This window comes from Chlamydotis macqueenii, chromosome 23, assembly GCF_036417535.1.
Source record: "Chlamydotis macqueenii isolate bChlMac1 chromosome 23, bChlMac1.mat, whole genome shotgun sequence".
NCBI classification, from domain to species: Eukaryota; Metazoa; Chordata; class Aves; order Otidiformes; family Otididae; genus Chlamydotis; species Chlamydotis macqueenii.
In genome coordinates, this window is record NC_141578.1 from 5028761 (window position 1) to 5048558 (window position 19798).

A 19798-nucleotide genomic window follows, 5' to 3' on the forward strand; every position below is an offset into this window, starting at 1 on the left:
AATGCGACCTTGTTGATTAACAGTCCGGCCAGCTGCAGGCTCAGGAAGTGGAAGCGCGGAGACAAAAGCTGCCTGAGACAAGAAAACAGAAATAGATAAAATCCCCACCAGCGACGCTGACGCGCAGAGATCAGAAAGGCAGAGGATGAAAGGGCAGGAAATGGGTTTGCAGTTGCAGGCCAGCAGGTACCAAAGGCAACAAAACGCTTGGAAAGGAAAGAGTTTACCATGGAGCTACACTAGATCATGGAATGCTGTGCCCATGTGTTTTACAGCAGCCACATGACTTCAGCACTGCCAAGCCACCCAGCTCTGGGCAAGCACTCAGTCATGGCCTAGGAGACCACAACACGTACGGGATGATTTTGCCCTTTTCACAGAAGAACCAGCAAAATGAAGTGGTGCGGCCAAAGTCACTCAAAAACACCTTCTAAAGTAGAATTTGACAGTGTCCTGTCAAACCCTTTGCTCTCTATTCTAGCCCCACTGGTGCCTGTCACATCTAAATGCTGATCTGAATGGAGTCTCACCTGCCTCTGACCAAGGATTCTGAGGGAACCTAGTTCTTAAGCTCTTGTAACCAGGAATCTCAACAGGCAAACTCAAAGATTGAATAGGTTATGGGTAATGACTTACCCCTACAGATGTCCGTCCAGAGCAAAAGCAGTTCATGAGGGCAGGCAACAGCGTCAGCAGCTGACCCTAATCTGGTCCTGATCTGGAAGAAGAAATGCAGACCACGGAAGTTCTGTTTTACCAGCCTGGAGGCAAACAAAACCATCACCATCCTTTTTTCCAAGGTCCAAATGACTACCGCTCCCAGCTGTGTTCATGTGCCACCCACATGCGGTGACAAACACAGGTCAGCCTCAGTCAGGTACATCCCTAGGGCTTTTTTTGCCACGTGAGAGCATCTGGCAGAGGGGAGCCAAAAGGTCCTTGCTTCCTGCGTTCCATGAGGCCAGTGGTTCCTGTGTCAGCAGCTGCTGACCCTGTGACAGCAGGGACACCTGTCACAGGGGGACTGAGGACACGCCTCACATGTCTGCTTTGTTCCAGATATAAGCTGTGAATTCATTTATATTCAGAAATTAGGCTGAAGAAACTACCAACACCACAAGCCTGCTGGACTAGTCAGAGCAGACAGTAATATCAAATAAAAATAAAAAAAAAAATCTCAACTCCTCTCTATTTCCTACCCCATGAAGACCCTCTCATGTCCTAAAATCCCGAAGAGGGCATTGGATTAACTTTTTCTGCTGTCTCTGTACAGCTAGGCAGCACTGTAGTAACAATGCTTAAAAATCCAAGTATACTTGGAAGGATAAAAGTGCTCCAGGGAGAATAATAATTCTTCTTCCTTACGCAGCTTGTCAGGCAGGCTGAACTCAGACCTGTGCTGAAGCTAGACTAAGAGGAGTAGGTGAGCTCGTAAGTTTAAAGGTACTTTAGATATGCACACGCCAGATGTAGTACATCTGCTCCACTACAGCCAAAATAGTTATAATCTGGGAAAAAAAAACCAACAAACAAACAAAACCAAAAACATTCAGGTTTTCTCCTGTGGGCTTTCTGGAGGAGTCCATGTCCCTTACTCTGGCCATTGAATCAATCTGTGATGGTAATGCACCGCTGCCTTTCTCTAATCAAGCTCACTATACAGAAAACATGAAAATAACCTGGTGTAGCTTTGGTAACGGGGCAGAGAGTGTGTGGAGAGCCTCAGCACAGTCACCGAGCAGAGGAGTACTGCCATGAACTAGAAGCAGCTTTTTTGGTTTCTCAGTTAAATAACTGAAGTGCAGCCAGGTCCCTCCACGTGGTTGTAGAAAGTACAAGATCCAGCACAGTGGTCAAGCGATCCAAGTATTTACAGGGCTACAACAAACCACAACATTGTGTTGAATTAAAAATATAAATTAAAAGATGTGTGAAAAGCCCCCTGCGATATGCTACATGGCTTGCATGTTGCTTGTCATAGCCCACTGTCCAGGCCTGGACCAATTCATGGGTAAATCCATCAGCGACAAAGATCATTTACCCTTTGTCCCCTGCATTAACCACCCTTCCATGTGGTCATTTTCCTTCCTGCTGAGAACTGACTGCAGCTTCCTCTGGGGCCCACCATCACAGCTCTTAAATCAGCCAGAGCGATCTCTACTGAGTGAGGCAGGTCACTCCCTTCCCCACCACGCTGAGCTCTTTATCTCTGCTGCCCCTGCTACCCCGGGAAGCTGTGGAACCGGAAAGCAAAGCCAAGCCCCCCGCACGGCAACTCCGATGACACACAGCCTTCGCTGTGCTGTTCAGTTAAGGAAAATAATTCCCTGGGCAGCACTTCCTCATGTCTCTGTGCCACGCTACGGGCACTGAGAGATGCTGGCATGCAACTATCAGTGCTGTACTAGAGACCTCATGGGTCACGCAGTGCAGTTTCTTTAAGTTCAGGCTCTTGCAATAACCCTTTGGGGACTAAAATGGCTGCTTCTCTACAGTGGCAAAGGATACCGCAGGCCACAACTGAGCGGCGTCCAGGTTCCTCAGTGGATGTCTTGCTGTACAGCACTGGTAAGACCAGGGCCCGGTGGCACGGGCTGAGCTGAGAAGCTCTCACAGCACCTGCTTTAGTAAATGGATTTCACCAGCTCCACAAAATACCAAACAAAATGGCAAAAGAGGAGCCAAGAATGCAAGTGTCAAATGCAAAGCTGGAGGAAACAACTTTGTAAACACCTCGTTCCTGCATTCTCCTCCAGCTCTGTGCCTGAACTCTCCACGGTCACTTGGGGCTGAAAATAAACCAAGCCCTGTAAAATAGAGGCCAGCAACAGAGCTTTCTTTAGAAAATGCAGGTGTGCAATGTGACCTTTTCTCCATCGTGCAGTGGGCCTGCATGACGCTAAATCAGCTGGTCTGCTAGCCAGCGGGCTGCTGTGGCTGGACAACTGCACACGTTACTTTGAGTAACTGTTGTCAGAAGAACGGCAGCTCTGTAGACTGGGCTACAAAGCAGAGGAAAAAAAAGGAAGTTGCTATGGATATAACACAGGAACACGTTAACACACTGGAATTGGACTAATACGAACAAATCCCCATTAGGTATGACAGCCAGTTATGTGTCTTCAGAGCAAAAATCAGGCTTTTCCTTCTCTGATGCATCGATGTAACTGCTCAAGATGCTCAAAGCACAGTGACTCATTACAAAAAAAAAAAAAGCTCACAGAGCTATGACTCTGTTTTCATTGTGTAGGTGGCTTTATCAACTATCCACTCACACAGCGCAAAGCTGCATATGATCTCAGCAGAAAAGACCAGCGCATCATCCTGACACTATTTACATGATGACTCTAAGATTTCAAATACCACTCAAGATGAGAGACACTCTCTGAAAACATATCATGGGAGCAGTAAAATGGCGTGGAAAGCAAGCTGTTCTGTCAGGAGAGGTGTGCAGATACCAAATCACGGAGCAAGCCATCAGAATTGCGCCAGATAAGCCTGACATGGCAGCTAATATGATAAAATAAGGAGACTTAAGAATATGATAGGCAAAGCTGCCGCACGGATAAAAGCGCTGATTATCATCAGAAGGGACGGGAAAAAATGGGCAGAGGTGAGGAATGTGCTTTTTCACCACTGGATCCTGCAAGATACAGTCTGTTTCAAGCACTTCAGTTTAGCGGCTTCAGGTTGCAGTAAAGCTCTCTTGAACATTTACCCAGTGCAGAGGCACCGCATGATTCCAGCACTGGCTGATGAGCAGCACTTAATGAGGCTCTGCAACAAGCTGCATTAGCGAAACCTCACGGCACACATTTGCACAGAACCTGCCAAAAACAACCCTGCCTTCCCAGCGCTGTTCGCCCTTCACTTTTCCTGCAGCAGCAAAATGAATCTTCAGATGAACATCCCCTAAAGAAACAACCCTCACCAACACACAAAGATGAGTGATTTTTGTTTGAGGACAGGAGATTTCAAAATATAAAGGACACTTTATGTCTTTAGGACCCATTTGCTATTACAACAGGCAAGAAATCAGTCTTTCCACACCACACCCCGGCCTTCACTGCACAACAGCCTGGTCCAAGTTAGGATTTTTGCAACCTGAGCCCTACAACAGAATCACAGAAAGGCTGAGATTGGAAGGGACTTACTCCCAGGACACTGTTGGCCTCCTTTGTCTCATCACTGGCTCATGTTCAACCTGTCCCCCAGGACACCCGTGTCCTTCTCTGCAAAGCTGCTTTCCAGCCAGCCACTCCCCAGTGTGGATTTATTCCTCCCCAGGCGTAGGACTTTGTATTTCCCTTTGCTGAACTTCATAAGAGTCCCATTTTTCCACTTCTCCAGCCTGACAAGATCCATCTGAATGGCAACACGACTATCAGGTGAGTCAACCACTCCTCCCAGTTTCGCATCATCTGCAAATCTGCTGAGGATGCACCATCCCATCAGCAAGGTCACTAGTGAAGCTGTTAAATGATACTGAACTCATACTGCTATAGTCAAAGAGAACACTTGAGACTCAGTGGTCTTTATAGAGACTTGCCAGAGTGAAGAGAAAAAAAAAACCAAACAACAAAAACAACAACAAACAAAAAACCAACCAAAACTCAACAATGAAAAACCCCAACAACTTTCCTCCACCTCCCAGTCCCAGGCATGTATTTTATTCTGTGCTGTTCCCTAACACATCAATTTTGCCGCGTCTGCAACAGGAGCTTGCAAGAGGAATGGCACCTTCACAAAAGAGCCATAGACATGCGGCTAAACGAATTAATGACGTTAGGGCGCACAGACAAAATGCAACAAACCGTAAAAGATGCAAGCTATTTACTACCCAATAATGCATAAGTAGAGTTAGCTAATTTTGTATAGAAAGGGGAACACCAGAGAGAGTTTGATGAAAGCAGGCTGGAAAATATGTGGATTTGTTTTGATGGAAACTTTATGACTTGCTCTAGTGTAGAATCAGGTGTGGAAATTACTTCCCTGCAATTATACAGATACAGACAAAAAAATAATCAGAAAAGAATCTGCATTCCGTGTTTTATTAGATGAAAATGCCGATACGGTTTCAATTATTTAGTAGATTTATACAGTTTTAGCCCATTGGCCGTACTGATAAGATCAGACTGCAAATAAATAAGAGAACGGTGAACGGAAAGAATAGGAATCACAGTTCCATCGCTGTTTTTCAGGATACGTTTCAGAGTATTTCCTGTACATTCCAGTACATTCCACAATATTAATTTAGAGCAGAACAACCACCCATTCCAGTATATAATTCAAACTCTGAAAGAGAGACACACATCTCCACAACAATGCAACAGGAGGAGTTGCACTAGTACCTACAGCACAGAGTCTGCCTGTCAGAGCTACAAAGCAGCTTTCACCCCGTCTTTACTTGGGCTAACATCTGGTTCTTAATTCTTTCTTTGTTTAATTAACTAAAGAGACTATCAAGGCCAAAAGAATGCTTAACCCTTCAGTGCTAACAAAGTAGGACGCTAGTGCAAGATGAAACAGAGTCAACAGCAATGCCCTGTCTACACCAGGATTCCCAAAGAGCTGAGTCAACAGAAGTGCCGCAGTACAGTGAAAACTGCTTGCGCAGGCAACGAAGGAACAAAGGCTCTCAGCTCCCACTGAACTGGAAGAAACTGAAAGGCTTCACCATATTTCACAGTCAAGTTCTCAGAAGGAAAAAAGAGAAACGTACACTACCGAAATGGATTCGGTGAAAAAAGAATGTATATTGAGCAGACAATACTGATTTAGTTTCTTATTTAAAGCTGCAATTCCTTATTAATCACGGAACAGAGTCATAGAATAGTTTAGGTTGGAAGGGATCTTAAAGATCATCTTATTCTGGCACCCAGCTCTACAGCGTAGCCTGGGCCTTACCAAAGAGAGAGAGAAGAGGGGAAAAAAAAAAAGGTCACTGAAAAGATAGGAAGAAAAATTTTCAGTACCTCTGAGATCAGGGCAACATCAGTTAAAACAACATACCTAGAACTTCTGGAGCTCGTTATTTTAAAATAGAGTCAGAGATCAGTGCATGTGCGGGAGAACGTAGCTGTACTCCAGTTAACACCGACACTTGTTGAGAGCACCGTTGATGCTGGTTGAGAGCTTCACCTGGGGAAGAAGCCCATACCAAGCAGCAGTGCCACAAACTCTTAGTGTAACTCCACCAATTAATGAAACCTGTGCCATGTCACAAACCTTTCACGTGAGCTTTCGACAGACACATCATTTGTGAAAAATGAATTAACTGGACAAAACGAGTTTGTCAAAAGCACACATAGGAACATTCATCTCTTGCTGATAGATGACTGACTGCTGATTATAGCTTAGATTTTTAAGTGACTACCAATTTCAGAGGCTTAAAGAAAGCGCTGAAAAAATTAATACTGCCAGATTAATGGCTGCGTGTCAGATCAGGGAGGAACAGAAATTAGGGTTACTTGTTGTGTTTTGTCCAGGTTCTTATCACTTCCCGGCAAACTGTACATCGGCCTAAAGCAGCAACCAGCAGTTTTTCCATCTGTATGTAAACCACAATATACAAAAAACAAGTTCCAGACATAGCTCAATACATAACACACAACCGCATCTTATGGCCCAAGCCCCTGCCATCCCGGAGTCCACCTTAGTAGCTGCTCTTCTCAGGTGCGTTTCTCACAGCTCGTGGGAGTTCGCGTGAGGCTCCGGAAGCTCGTCAGTATCACAGTTCTTAATCAGCTGAAAGAGGAACTCAACTTGTTTCTCGTAATTCTCAACTGAGATTCTCTCATTCAACCCATGGATCCTGGTAGAAAGAGAAGAATGTTTTTCATTCCAGTGGGCATTTGTGACCCACCTGCATATAGCCAGCACCCTACCTGCCTGTTCACTTCAGAAAGCAATGCAAGTTCACTTCATAAAGCAATGCACAAGAATACAACGATATACACCAAATACTGCACTGTAACTGCAATGTCTGTTCCCCAGGCCAACCAAATTTACTGATGCTAAGGCTCAGAGCACAAGAACTAAGTCCATAGTGGATGTGAAAAGAAAAAACAGTATTCCAGCTCTCTGCCCATTTCTTGGCCATTTATGTCACTGTCCTGTACAGCTACAAGAACACTCTACTCCTGTATCATCAGCACCTCAAGAAAGTGACACATGCAGTACATGCTAAATAAACAATCCTTTGCATGATGATGTTCTTTGTTATCACTTTACTCCAGGAAACCTAACTTCCAGCTTTAAGAAGCAAATAAGTTCAGAGTGGCATGTGTCCAAACATACGGATAGACCTCTTAAATGAGGCCAACTACCAGAACACCACCTTTCACATGGCAGCACTACATAAAGGGTCCAGTCAGCTTCACAGCACTGCTGTACTACCAAACGGGACACCGAAATGAGGTCTTGTCTGCATCTGAAGTAAAGAAGAGTAAGGGCTAACACTCTCCCAGTGTAATTACCATCCCCTATTTGTGCAGCACCCAAATCTGCAGGAAATGGGTGGCCTAACAGAATGTGAGGCAACACCACCACCACGCCAAGGTATACAAGGTTGGGTTTCCTTCTTTTGCCTAACGCATATCGATTTTCTCGTTCACTAGTCCCCACCCCAAAGAGCTGCCCACATGCAGACAGAACACAGTACCTGGGAAGATCGTCTGATTTCAAGAGCAGTGGGTTAAATCGATAAATGGCACTTGTGACGTTAGTGAAATGCCTGCTGTCTGTGTTTCCAATACACGTGCCTGGAAAACAAACCTCAGGTTTACTTTGTGTGAGAGCAGCAATTTCATGACCCACACTTTTCCACGAAAAAGGAAAGGCAACTGATAACAGTTCTATATGACCCCAAGAGCAAAATCACTGGAAACAGTTTATTGGAATGTCCTGAAGAACATTCTCTCCTTCACGAACTGGAGGAGCTAAACATACAGTTCAAACATTCTAAGAACAGCCATGACACTCAGCCTCCACAAAAGTTTAAGCTTCAAGCTGCAGTCCAACAAACAGTACAGAACTGGGAAGGGGTGGCGAGAAAGGGAAGGGGCTGGTATCATAAGGAACAATACAGAAAAGCAGGAATGGCTTTGCCAGCTCTGAAAGCAATAAAAGAAGAGCTAAAGCAAGAAGACCTCCTACTCTCGCTCAGAATGCCTTTCTTCCCTGAAGAGATTCCTTTGTATGTGCAGAGAGTTAAATTCAAGGCTCATTGTTTCTGTCAGTTTCCTGTTTGCTTTTTTACTTCCACCACTAAAAAACAACATTAAAACTTCTAAAACATAAAGAGGGAACCAAATAAAAAGAGGAAAAAACAGCTGTTTCCAGTAGTTAGCAGCTGGGGTGGAGAAATACACAGAAAATAGAAACAAGTCAATATTGGGGGATGAGGGAAAGAAAAGCAGGGCGGAAGCTGAAGAGGAAACAATAATAATCACGTGCTTGCTGTTACCTGGGACTACACTGTCAACATCTGGGAAAGTATCCAGAATGGTTCTTTGAAAAATATGGACTCCAAATGTCTGGTCATCCCAAGGACTGATGGGGAGTGGGTCAAAGGCCTCTACTACATCAATCTTCACTCTGTCATCAGCAATAATGTTTCTAACTACCTCTAGCACCTACGGGTAAAACACAGATTAAATAAGCGAAATAAATGACACAGCATCCTTTCTAGATGTCAACAAATGTTCCACTTTCCGGAAAACATTTGTCTGTGAACTGGCAATTGTGGCTGCAAATGCCAATGAAGTTAGGACTGAAACTGTGTAGCAGTCTCTCCTCCTCTTACTCAGTGGATGGCTGACACTTGAGCTATATTTTTTAACCCCAGTGCAATCAGATGCACATCAGTGTCTCAAGGTATGCCTGGACTGCTTCAGTCCTGAAAGGCAGGTGGTCAAACTGCTGCTACTTGGTAGCTGGGTCATCCAAATACACAATCCAGAAAAAGCTTCCAGAAAGATAAACTTCAGCAAAGCTTTGGGAAGGGAAGATACTATTTACTGACAGTGTTTCACAGCTGTCCTTGCCTGGACAGGCACGCCATGCCTACTGAAGTGTGCACATTCTCACAGCTCAAACACCTTAACGTTTCCATTCCATAATCGAATATGATCCATGTGCTCTTTGGCACAAAAAGACTTCTGAAATCTGCTCGATATAACTGCAAGGCACACTTCCAAGTCTGGCCTGCCTCTTGCTCTGCTCCACATTCAGAAGCCACAGTAAACAATGCACTTTGCAATCCATCTCAAAGAAGGAAGAAAGACATTAGATAAGCGACGTTTCTGATAGTCTCCATAAAGGAGCAATTCCCCAATCTTCCCCTTCCACTGCTTGTATGAATACAAGGAGGGATGAATAGAGTATACTTATAGAGCAGATCTGCTGCCACAAATGGCCAAATGCCACTCTGCTCAGAACGGGATGAAGAACAGCCCTGCATCTGGGGGTACAGCAAGTACCTCAGTGGCCTTCTCTGCAGAGTGGATCCGGAAGTTCACGGTTGCTTTTGCAACCGATGGGATGACATTTACCTAGAAAAAAGGAAGGACCAAAAAACAGATTAAAATGACAACTGTAAACTCAAAACTGTTCAAACAACTCCAGGCCTTAGACTAATGCTTCACTCTGTTTCCACTACATGTGATATCGCTTTCTGTACTCTGTATTAAAATACTGTATATCATCCATAATGCAGACAACTACACAAAAAGATATTAATTGATTCAAGAAAAATTATGCTAGCTGTTATATACAACTTTTCCTTTTCAGATAAGCCCTCTCCCTTCAGAAACTTTATACTGAGAAATTCTGAAAGTTTATGTTGCTTTTTTTAAGCAATATTTTTACCTAATTGTCATATTACTTTTCCCCAAGTGTGACACACATAAATCACTGAACAAATAACATTACCAAAGACACATAACTGTTCTCTTCTACAGGATGAATATTTATAATTTTGTTTAACAAAACAGGTGTAATCTTCAGAAAAAACCAAGAAACCAGGGTGTCACTTCTCTCCTGGCCACTCAGTGTCACTGTTCAGCTACTGTATCTTGTTTTCTTGTCCAGTGGTGCTTTTCAGTAACAGATTTCTTCAGGGACACAGCAAACAGTCTGTTTATTTTCCAGGGCTACAGTATTTTTGGATAGCTACATCTCCTTATCAGGGCAAGATCTGGCTGTTTTAGCCAGAACCTGTTATCTCTCAGTCCAAGGTGCACACTAAACCCCCAATGAAGGTAAACGCCAGACCTGTGCTCACAAACACAGAGTCCCATCTGCGCTAAGGAAGTGTTTATGACTGCGACATGGTTTCAAATACTGTCATTGATACTCTGTATGATTACATAGAAAACACTCTTGTTTGCATTTTAGGATGGACAAGCTTAACACTAGTTTACAGAGGTCTTTTTGTGACAGAGATCAGACACTTCTGAAATAAGTAGTTTTCAACTGTAGCTAAATCCAAGCCACATCTCAAGTTAAAATAAGACTCGTGGTGACACCACACAGGGTCTAAGACCAGGGCTGGTACTGATCTTATAACTGGACACAAATAGGTGGAAACCAAATGTCCTAATTGCCTAGACGGAGAAAAATCAAAATGAAACTACCTTGATTCCTGCATTAAACATTGTGACTGCTGTAGTAGTTCGAATCAAGGCATTGGTGGAAGGTTTCCAGGCAAGAACTCTTATGGAAAAAAAAAAAAAAAAACCAGTTTCAAAGAAGTTTAATAATCAATAAAACATAAGCACCACAATTACATAGGCAATAAGCTGCACGATGGCCTATCTAATTAACGAAGTGGTTATTAACAGTAATGCACTGATGTTGTCTGAACCATGAAATGGCATAACTGATTTCCTGGGAAGTCTAGAAATGGCTAGTGGTCTTCATCTTTTAAGGGTGAGGCCGGTTCATCAAGGATATAGTTTCTTACCTGCTGACAATAGGTGAAAACAGCCATAGATTGCTCATGATGAGATTGAGAGGAAACTTGAACTAAGTGGAAGAAACAAAACCACAAATCAGAAAGTTCCCAGTTTCCAAGAAGACAGAGTAGTCAGTTGGCTATGGCTGAAACAATTCCAGCAGAAGCCGTTATCTGGGACAAAGGCTGGCTTAAGTCTTCTGCTTTCCAGGAACAATGTAACTGTGCTCGAAATTCATTTGCTGGGTTACTCTTCACTTATTAATATGAAAACCTGAGAATGAAATTATAGTTCTTTCCTCACCTCTGATGCAAGGTGCTCCATAGTCATGAGCTCTGGCCCATAGCCAAACAGATTGCGCAAGGGATTCTGCTCCAGTCTATGACAAAGCAAAACAAGATTTGAAATAAAAAAAAAAAAATCACTAGTTATTATTGCTCCAGAAGGTTGACAGCAATTTGGTTTGTGAGATGTATCCATGTATTTGAGATGCAATCACACTTTCCTCACCCAGTAAGCAAATCTGTGAAGACAGCTCTGTGACAGATTTCTGGGCATTGCAGTCACATGCAAACATTTTCTTTCAAGAACAGCTGAAAAAAATCCAAAGGTCTGACTCTTATAAAGAATAAAGGGAAATCTACAAAAATAACACACCAAATTCCATCATATCTGTACATACTAAGTTTTTCTAAAATGCATATTTATTAGCCAATTTGATATCTAACAGACACATAAAGAGCTGATTTACCCAGTCATATTCTGACTTTACATCATGTTTACTGGCTTGGATAATTACCAGCTAGATGGTAATTATATATACGCAAGAATGAATTCCAGAGAAGTTCTGCAGCCCAAACAAAGCAATCTCTGTCGCTACAGAGTAAACGATGATAGACATCAAGGTGCACCCATTGTCTTGGTTTTAAGAAATCAACAGGAACAGCTGAAGTGAAAAGACACTCCAGATATTTGGCAATTGTCCCTTTGCTGGGGATTGCATTTCTGTCCTTCCAAGTGAGCTACAATGTTCAATTTCAAATACATACAGGGAATTTGCAAAATACTCTAAATACAAATATTAAAAAAAGAAAGTAACATATCAGTGACTTAGGAGTCTGCTTGACTGTCTTCGATGTTAGATGACAGGGAAGCCCTCACCTGGACATCGCTGCTGCAAGAATGCCAATACTTGTCTCCTTCGGAGGAAACGATGAATGTCCTGGCTGTTTTTCAACAGTGAAGTTCAGTGTTATTGAACCCTTTTCTGTGATAGCAATTCTAGACAATGACAAATAAATAAATGATTAATGCAACTTCAACATACGTGACCTATACAGACTATAGGTAAAAACAACTACTCTATATATTCTCAGTATCATAAACACCAAAGCAGCAGCAACAACAAATCCTTAACACAATCTCTAAATGTCCGGAGGACTGATGTCTTGCCTGCTTCTCAGCAGGCTGTACAGCGTACTGTTAACATGCTTGCGCTAGCTAAGTCGAACATTCTGCTTTTGTCAGCACAGCTGTGACGGACAGCAAGCAAATGCTAAAGGTCCTTTGCTTGCACTTTGTGCCACTGCTGTAGCTTTAGCAACACCAAAACTGCTACATACCTTGAGAACATATTTTATTGAGGTCATTTCCACAAAGTAATTACTGAAAATGGATCATTTTCATCATGGTCAACTGTGTTCTCTCTTACTTACAGAGCTACTGGCTTCTGCACTCCTGCAACGATGCCATCTAGTATCACGCTTCCCTCATCTAGCAAGAAGGAGAGTTTCACTCCTCTAGTTTCCAACAGAGCTGCAATCTTCATCGCGCCGTTCCACCCAGACACCTGTGAGAATCCAGTCAGAGGAACTGGTCAGATTAAGCCACACCATTGGGAAGAATACTGGGAAACATCTTGCTGTTGACAGTGCCCAGTGCTACAATGCAAAGAATGCAAGAAATTCCCTAGCGAATAGCTCTAGAGCAACCTGTCAATAAAAGATTCTTCCTAGCAAAATTTATCGGAGATTGTTAATGGCCTAGTAGCAGGTGAATTTATACCCACACCGAGGAATGCTTTCATTCACCACTCACTGAATGTTGCTTTGAATCTTACTCGTTCTCAGACACAATGATACCTCAGAGCTGTAAGCGCCACAGATTAATTAGCCATTTTAAAGAGGTATTCATTTTAACTATTTTGAAAATGAATGAATAGAACCACCTCTTTGTACTGTTTACTAAGGGGTATACCCACAGCAAAAGCGGAATATTTTTATTAGTTCTTCCTGATCATTTGAGACAATCATGTAAATCTTAGGCTGGCTTTTCATGTATTGTATGTACTCCAAAATGTGACTCCTGCTGCACCTTCCATGCAGAAAAGAATTTGAGATAACACCCTGTTTTCTCTTCTCTTTGCTCATCACACCAAACCCTTTGTCCGTGTCGCTTAAAGCCAAACAATCAATATATAACTATGACCATGTGCCTGACACAGTATCTACCCACATAACCAAGAAAAACAGGAAAGACTTTCTAGCTAAACAATGCTTAAAAATTAAGCCTTGTTACACACACGAACAATGCAAACAACTACTTATTTTAATGAAATGAAAGAAAATACCTCTTCATCATGTCCAATGCCAACATAGAAAGATCTGCGGGGTCTGTAATTTCTTCTCAGCAGAAATTCTAGAGCTTGCAGAATACCCTGCAGAAAAAAAAAAAAAAAAAAAAAGCAGAATGTATTGTACTATTCTTGTGTGCTGGTAAGGAGAATAAACGTAAAAGAATGCAGTGTAACATAAAATAAATATGATGCATTCACAGCCCCTAAGGGCACTTTGTCCTGTTTACAGTTGAGCTTTTATTTCCACAACTCCTACTGATGATATTCATATTCTCTGGAAAAAAAAAAATGCTACAATATTCTTGATTAATAATGCTAAAGACTTAGTGTGCAACACAGTGTCAGCGTACATACAGAAAAAACAGTGTCGGCTTGTTCTTGCTACTGATGAAGTCAGTGAGAAACTGCACAGGAAGCACGAGTTATAATTATCCAAGAAATTCACTGTTCCTTCAGACTGCCTATCCTACACACAGTTTGGCTCTGATCTGAACTACTACATCAATTTATTTTAATAAGCAGTACAGTTTGTACAAAAAGCGCTACGAAGACAGAAACAGAAGAACAAGAAACTCAATCTGAAGAATGAGAAATGAAATCTACCATTTGCTATACTATTCCATCTCACCTGTTTTTTTTTTTTTCAATTTAAGCTAGTTAATTTTTTACATTTCTGCAGAAATTATATCGCCTCTACCTTGTCAGCACCCATTTTTGCTGTGTTCACTGAAATTGTAGATTTTTATTGTCCATTTGTGGAGTTACTTGTGCAGTTCACAGGAGAAGGAAGCACCAAAATAAAGTTTTAAGTTGCAAGGCTTGGAAATTTACGATCAAGCAACTTGAAGAGACTTTCTAGGAGTACAGCCTATGCTGCAATAAGCAGCCGCAGCGTCTGTGACACCGGTTTGCTAAACATCTGTCTAAATTTAAATACAGGACTGCCATGAAAGTAATCTTTGCAAGTCACAAAGGACTATTTTCCTTACTAATTCTTCCATCACCGTTTTCCCAAATGAGAAATCCACAGATCAATCTTTTTTTTTGTACTTTATTCCTCCCAAATGTACTTAGTACAACAGCAATTTGTTCTGCCACAGACGAGATAATAAAAGATACAAGGTTATTTGACTATAATACTAAATAAGCATTATTTATTTTGAAACTCAAGCCTTTCCAAAGGGCCAACTTTGGCTTTGAATGCCCACCCGACACCTGGGAAAAAGTATAAAGTCTATCCCTGATTTCAAATACAGCATTTGACAAAAAAATTTAAATACGGCATTTAACCAAATACATCTGCATCTGCGAATATGTTTTTCTGTATCTTTTAAGAGCTTTAACTCTGTTTTCTCCAGTAAAAAAAAAAGACCACTCCACTTCATCTCTAGGAAAAGTTGGGAGAAAACGGCAAGGCTTAGGAATTTATCATTAAAATCCTGCATTTAAAGAGGGGCAAGAGAGAAAATATAGGAATTTCAAGAGAAATCTGCCTTTTTCAGGCTTTGTATCTCTCTGAAACCATATTACCAAGACGACGTACTATGGCAGAGTTTTTGTTATCCAGCGTTCCTCTTCCATAGATGAAACCTTCATGCTCTGCAGCTGAGAAGGGAGGGAAATCCCAGCCCTCTGGGGGAGCAGGCACAACATCCATGTGTGCAAGCAGCATATAGGGCATCATTTCAGGGTTGGAGCCCTGAACAGTAAAGAGATGGCTGTATTTCCCAACAACTTCATGCTGAATGAACTTTGAAGAAAATACAGCCGGGAAGACTGTTATGGAAGAAAAAAAAAATCAAACACATGAAAAAGAAATATTAACAATAATGTCCAATTTTATCATTTTATATTCCATAGAGTAGTCATCTCTTCAGCCTCAAAGGGCGCACTGTAAGACTGACCACAACAGATTTGCTTCAGGAAGGAGAAGTGCAGCTTCACCCTCACACTTCCACCAATCCATCTCACTTCGTATTTAAGACTTTCCTAAGCAAAACCAGGAACTGTTGTTCACCAGTGCTGCAGCTGCTTCACAGGCAGCATGACTGAACTGCCAAAAAAGCAGGCTGAAGCAGAGGTAGTCTTCCTCTCCTCCCTTTTTTTTTTTTTTTTAATGGCAAGGTATTTAACCATCTCAAGGACCAAAAGCCACCACTGCAAAAAGCCATTTGAACCTTCCCTGTTCTAGCTTTGGCCATTGCTACACCAAAGTCCACTGCTACAGAAGGGACCTTCACATGCCATTTTTGCCAGTCTTTTACTGGGGAAAAATAAAATAAAATTCTGTTCCATTATATTCAAGAACCATACATACTCTCTTCGGTTTGTTTACAAAAATAAAACTGAGCAGCAGAGATTGCCAAGAATGAAAGTTTAGTACCTTCCTGAATGTAATTCCCAAATTCTGCCATGGCAGTTGTATTCAAGTCCTCTGGAGATACGGAAACAGTTGGGATTTTAATAGCACCTTCAATGAAATACGAAGCAGAAATCATTTGACACTGAAATCAGTCAAACAACACTTGAATTGCATTTCAAATGGGAATGTAATATTCATGTTCCTGAATATTTTCCAGGTGTTAAAGATGATTTCACAGGATAGTAAGAGCTGCCACTATCAAAAGACTGATGTGCCTCAGCTGAGCTGTGCACATGCAGCACGCCAGTATTCCCTTCCAGTTTCAGCCAAGGTACTTCTCTAGACACTTCAACTCCATTTCTCATCCTAAAGTGCTGAACAATGTTCTTAGCAATGCTACTGTCCAGAAGCAGCGGCATTTTGCTAGGGAGAACCGATTCCTCATAGTCACCAACTATGCTGGCAGCTAAGCAGGCAGCGTAATTGGCAGTTCAAGGTTCTTTTTCAACCATAAGTCAGGATGTGATGGCAAGACTGCTACAGCACCTTCTTTCATTCTGCTCCAAACCTTAAAGACCTATAAACAGACAGGTCTTTTGTTGCTCCTATTGTCTGCTCTGGCATTTAAACAGGGTCACACAAGGCTGCTCTCCAACACCAAGTCACTGTCATGCAAGACATGGGTATAACTTAGTTCCAGTCACAGCCACCGTTCCTAAGAGGATGCGCCAAGGGAAGTTATAGATTTTTTTAAAGGTCGTGTTATTCAAGAAGAAACACAGAAACAAGTGTCTCTCATATCCCTGCATTTTCCCATTTAAAAGTATGTAAACAGAGTTTACTGGGCAATAAATCTTCCAAACTAGCAACATATGAGATTTACATAACTCAACTCCTTCTTGAACAGCCAAGGACTACCGCTGCATGCCAGACGGTGGTTTCCTGCAAACTGCCAGCCCTCATGAGATCTAAACATCCTCAGTCTTCCGCAGAAAACTGTGTCAGAGAGCACAAATACAGCCCGACTTGTTAGGGACAGGATGCCTACCGCAAAGTGGCGTGCAAGGTTTCAGCCAGCAAGAAAGGAAAATAAAAAACGAACAATGATTTATCCAGTGGACAAAGAGATGTCTTAGAAAACGCAGTCACGGGGTGCCTGGAGCATTCTGTGTGTATGAGAGGGAAGCAGTGAAGAAAATCAACATGGGAAGAAAGCTGGCTTCACCAGAATAAACAACCGCCTTCCTCCGAGGGGAAAGCACCTGAGGAAGCGTCCTCCTCCACCGCTGCCCTGTTCCCACCCGTGCCCCAGGGCCGGCCCTCGCTGCCAACCTCTCTCCCTGCGGAGCGGGCCGCCACGGCCCCAGGGCGAGCTCGGGACCCCCGGAGCAAACAGAGGGCCGGCAACAACCCCCGAACCGGGGGTGGAGGGGGGCACAGGGGCTGCAGGCCCGCGGGGAGGCCCGGGAGAGCGGGGCCGGCTAGGGCGGCCCACCGGGCCCCCTCACCTCGCAGCGCTTCCTTGAGCTCCAGCCTCTCGCCAGCACTGAAGGCGGCGGGGCCGCCGCCGCGCCGCGCCCACAGCCGCGGGATGGCCGGGGAGCGCAGGACGTAGGCGCGGAGCAGCACGACGGCCACCAGCGCCAGCACCGCCGCGCACAGCCCCAGGCCCGCGGCCCACGCCGCCGCCCGCCGCTGCTGCGGCCTCCCGCTCCCGCCCGCCATCCCCGGCAGACTCGGGCCGCCACCGCCGCCTGCCCCGCTCATGAGTGGACGGGCGTGGCGGAACGCCAATCGTCACGCTACCCACGAAAGAGTGGCCAATGGGCGGGTTGGACCCGCCCCCTCCGCGAGGGCTCCTGGGAGTTGTAGTTCTGCGTCGCGGCGGATTTGAAATGGCGGCGGGCGGATGTGTGCGGCGTCTGGGTTGTCTCTCCCCTCCGTGAAATCGCGTATTTCTTATCTCGAGGAGACGCTGAGGGACGGTGGAGAACGGTGCTTGGTACCCACAGCAGCAATCAGTAATGGAAATGTCCCTTCATCCTGGCTTGGGCTGTGCCTGGAGCCTGCTGGGAGGCCAAGAGCGCTGGGCCTCAGGATACTGCTCCCAAAATGACAGTGCGCCTGGGGAGAAAAGGTGTCCCGGTGGGGAATAACCACCCCCAGGTTCAGTGGGGCCACGAGCTGGGCAGGAGGATGCTGGTGAGGACCAGGTCAAGCGATGGGCCTGAGCTGGGCGCGGTGGTGTGCCTTGGAGTGTGCTAGCCTCGCTCCTAACGCGGTTTAAATCGACCTGGTTTTCAAAATGCATCGCTTCTTGCCTAATTTCACCAGGGAGCACATTGGAAAAATTGTTTTTCCCTTCTTTACGGCTGTCTTGTACTGAATTTGAAGATTTATCCCATCTTCCTACGGCATAAACTGTCCCGAGATGGTTAGTACTGGATGGGAGCTGCCATGGAAAGCCTGCTCTGGAATCAGCAGAAGCAGCAGATGATTGTTCACACATTCTTTATTATCAAAAATGAACGAAACCAATATTAAATTAAATAAATTACAAACATTTCTCAGCTGGTTATACATCATGCATTTAACAAGTAAGGCTTCAGAGCCATTACACATCAACATCACTGTTACTTTATAAAGAGACACTGGATATCAAAATATTTCTACCCCAGCGTGAATTTGAGCTTCCCGAATTCTCTTGCTCAGGCACTTGGAAACTGAGACTTTGCACTGGCTGCATTATGCCTCCAGCAATGCCATTTGCCCACTGATGTTACATTTTTTTGCCGGAATTGGCCCAAGGCTACAGAAATGAGGTATCCATCTTCCTGGGTCATCAGAATCGCAGAGCATGTAGTCAGTGTGGCTACTGTCAAGCCGTCTCTCTTGACATCCCGTCTGTTACGACTTCAAGAAATGCAATCTGTTTTTTTATACATGGTCTGTTGCTCTGAGGCTTCCTGCGTTTGGCCTGTCAGGCCCTGAGACTGCGGAATCACCCTCCTGTAATTAACCTTGAATGAAGAACTGGAAATTGGAATTTTCCTCATTTAACGTGATGCCACCTCAGAGATACAGAAATATTGATTAGCTACTGTAGGATATTCTCTTGTTCCATTGCACCAATTTCTTTGTTGCTTTTTTTCATACAAGCAAGTAAAAGGAGCACTCGGGCAGTAACAAAAGACCGTGAGTAATCACCCTCAAAGATAATTTAAGGGAATTAATCTCTTGATTTTGCCTTATAGAACAAGCTATACATGGTTCTGGAAAAATCACTGCGGTCTAAGATTAAAATAAGAAAAATCCATTAGTTAGTGGGTTTTTCCTTTTGGAAACTAACCTCCTTTGGTTTTATTACTCTCTCCTGCACCACATAATCAGAAACTGAGGTAGAGAAATGGTGACTTAGTTAATGAGGTGTTACACAGAACCAAACTGGCATGGTCTCCTTTAACGGTTGTCTAGCTATGATGGTTCATGAAGCTCTGTTTTTCTTAAAAATGAGACATCTGGGAGCTGTAGGAAAGCCCCACTTTCTCTCCCCAGAAAGCCTTCTAGCAATCTGCAAGTGAATTAGCTCAATAATGTATATGTACTTCAAAACTGTACATTAAAGCTTGCTAGTATTTTTAATATCTTAGAGTAATAAAATAGAAATAACCTTTAAAAATATAATTTACTTTCATTATTAAGGCCACTCTTTATTTTTTTGCATTCATTGGAAGATAACAGACTGTCCAGTTTTACTTCCATTACTGTTCACTTTTTCTTGTTGACTCTTGCATTTTATCCTAGTGCTGAAAATACCTTGTAGGAAGATTTAAAATTCAAACA

General features: G+C 43.4%; 1 protein-coding gene across 1 annotated transcript; it reads right to left on the reverse strand.

Moving 5' to 3' along the window:
• Positions 1-5033: 5033 nt before the first annotated feature.
• On the reverse strand, positions 5034-17680 carry PM20D1 (peptidase M20 domain containing 1). Its single transcript, XM_086765621.1, has 13 exons — positions 17464-17680; positions 15977-16063; positions 15137-15369; positions 13588-13674; positions 12674-12807; positions 12120-12239; positions 11262-11337; positions 10967-11028; positions 10638-10716; positions 9483-9554; positions 8468-8636; positions 7664-7763; positions 5034-6814 (listed from the first exon to the last, which is right to left on the reverse strand). Exons 1-13 carry the CDS (start codon positions 17678-17680, stop codon positions 6685-6687), a joined length of 1566 nt encoding a protein of 521 aa, XP_086621747.1. The 3' UTR covers positions 5034-6684.
• Positions 17681-19798: the final 2118 nt, after the last annotated feature.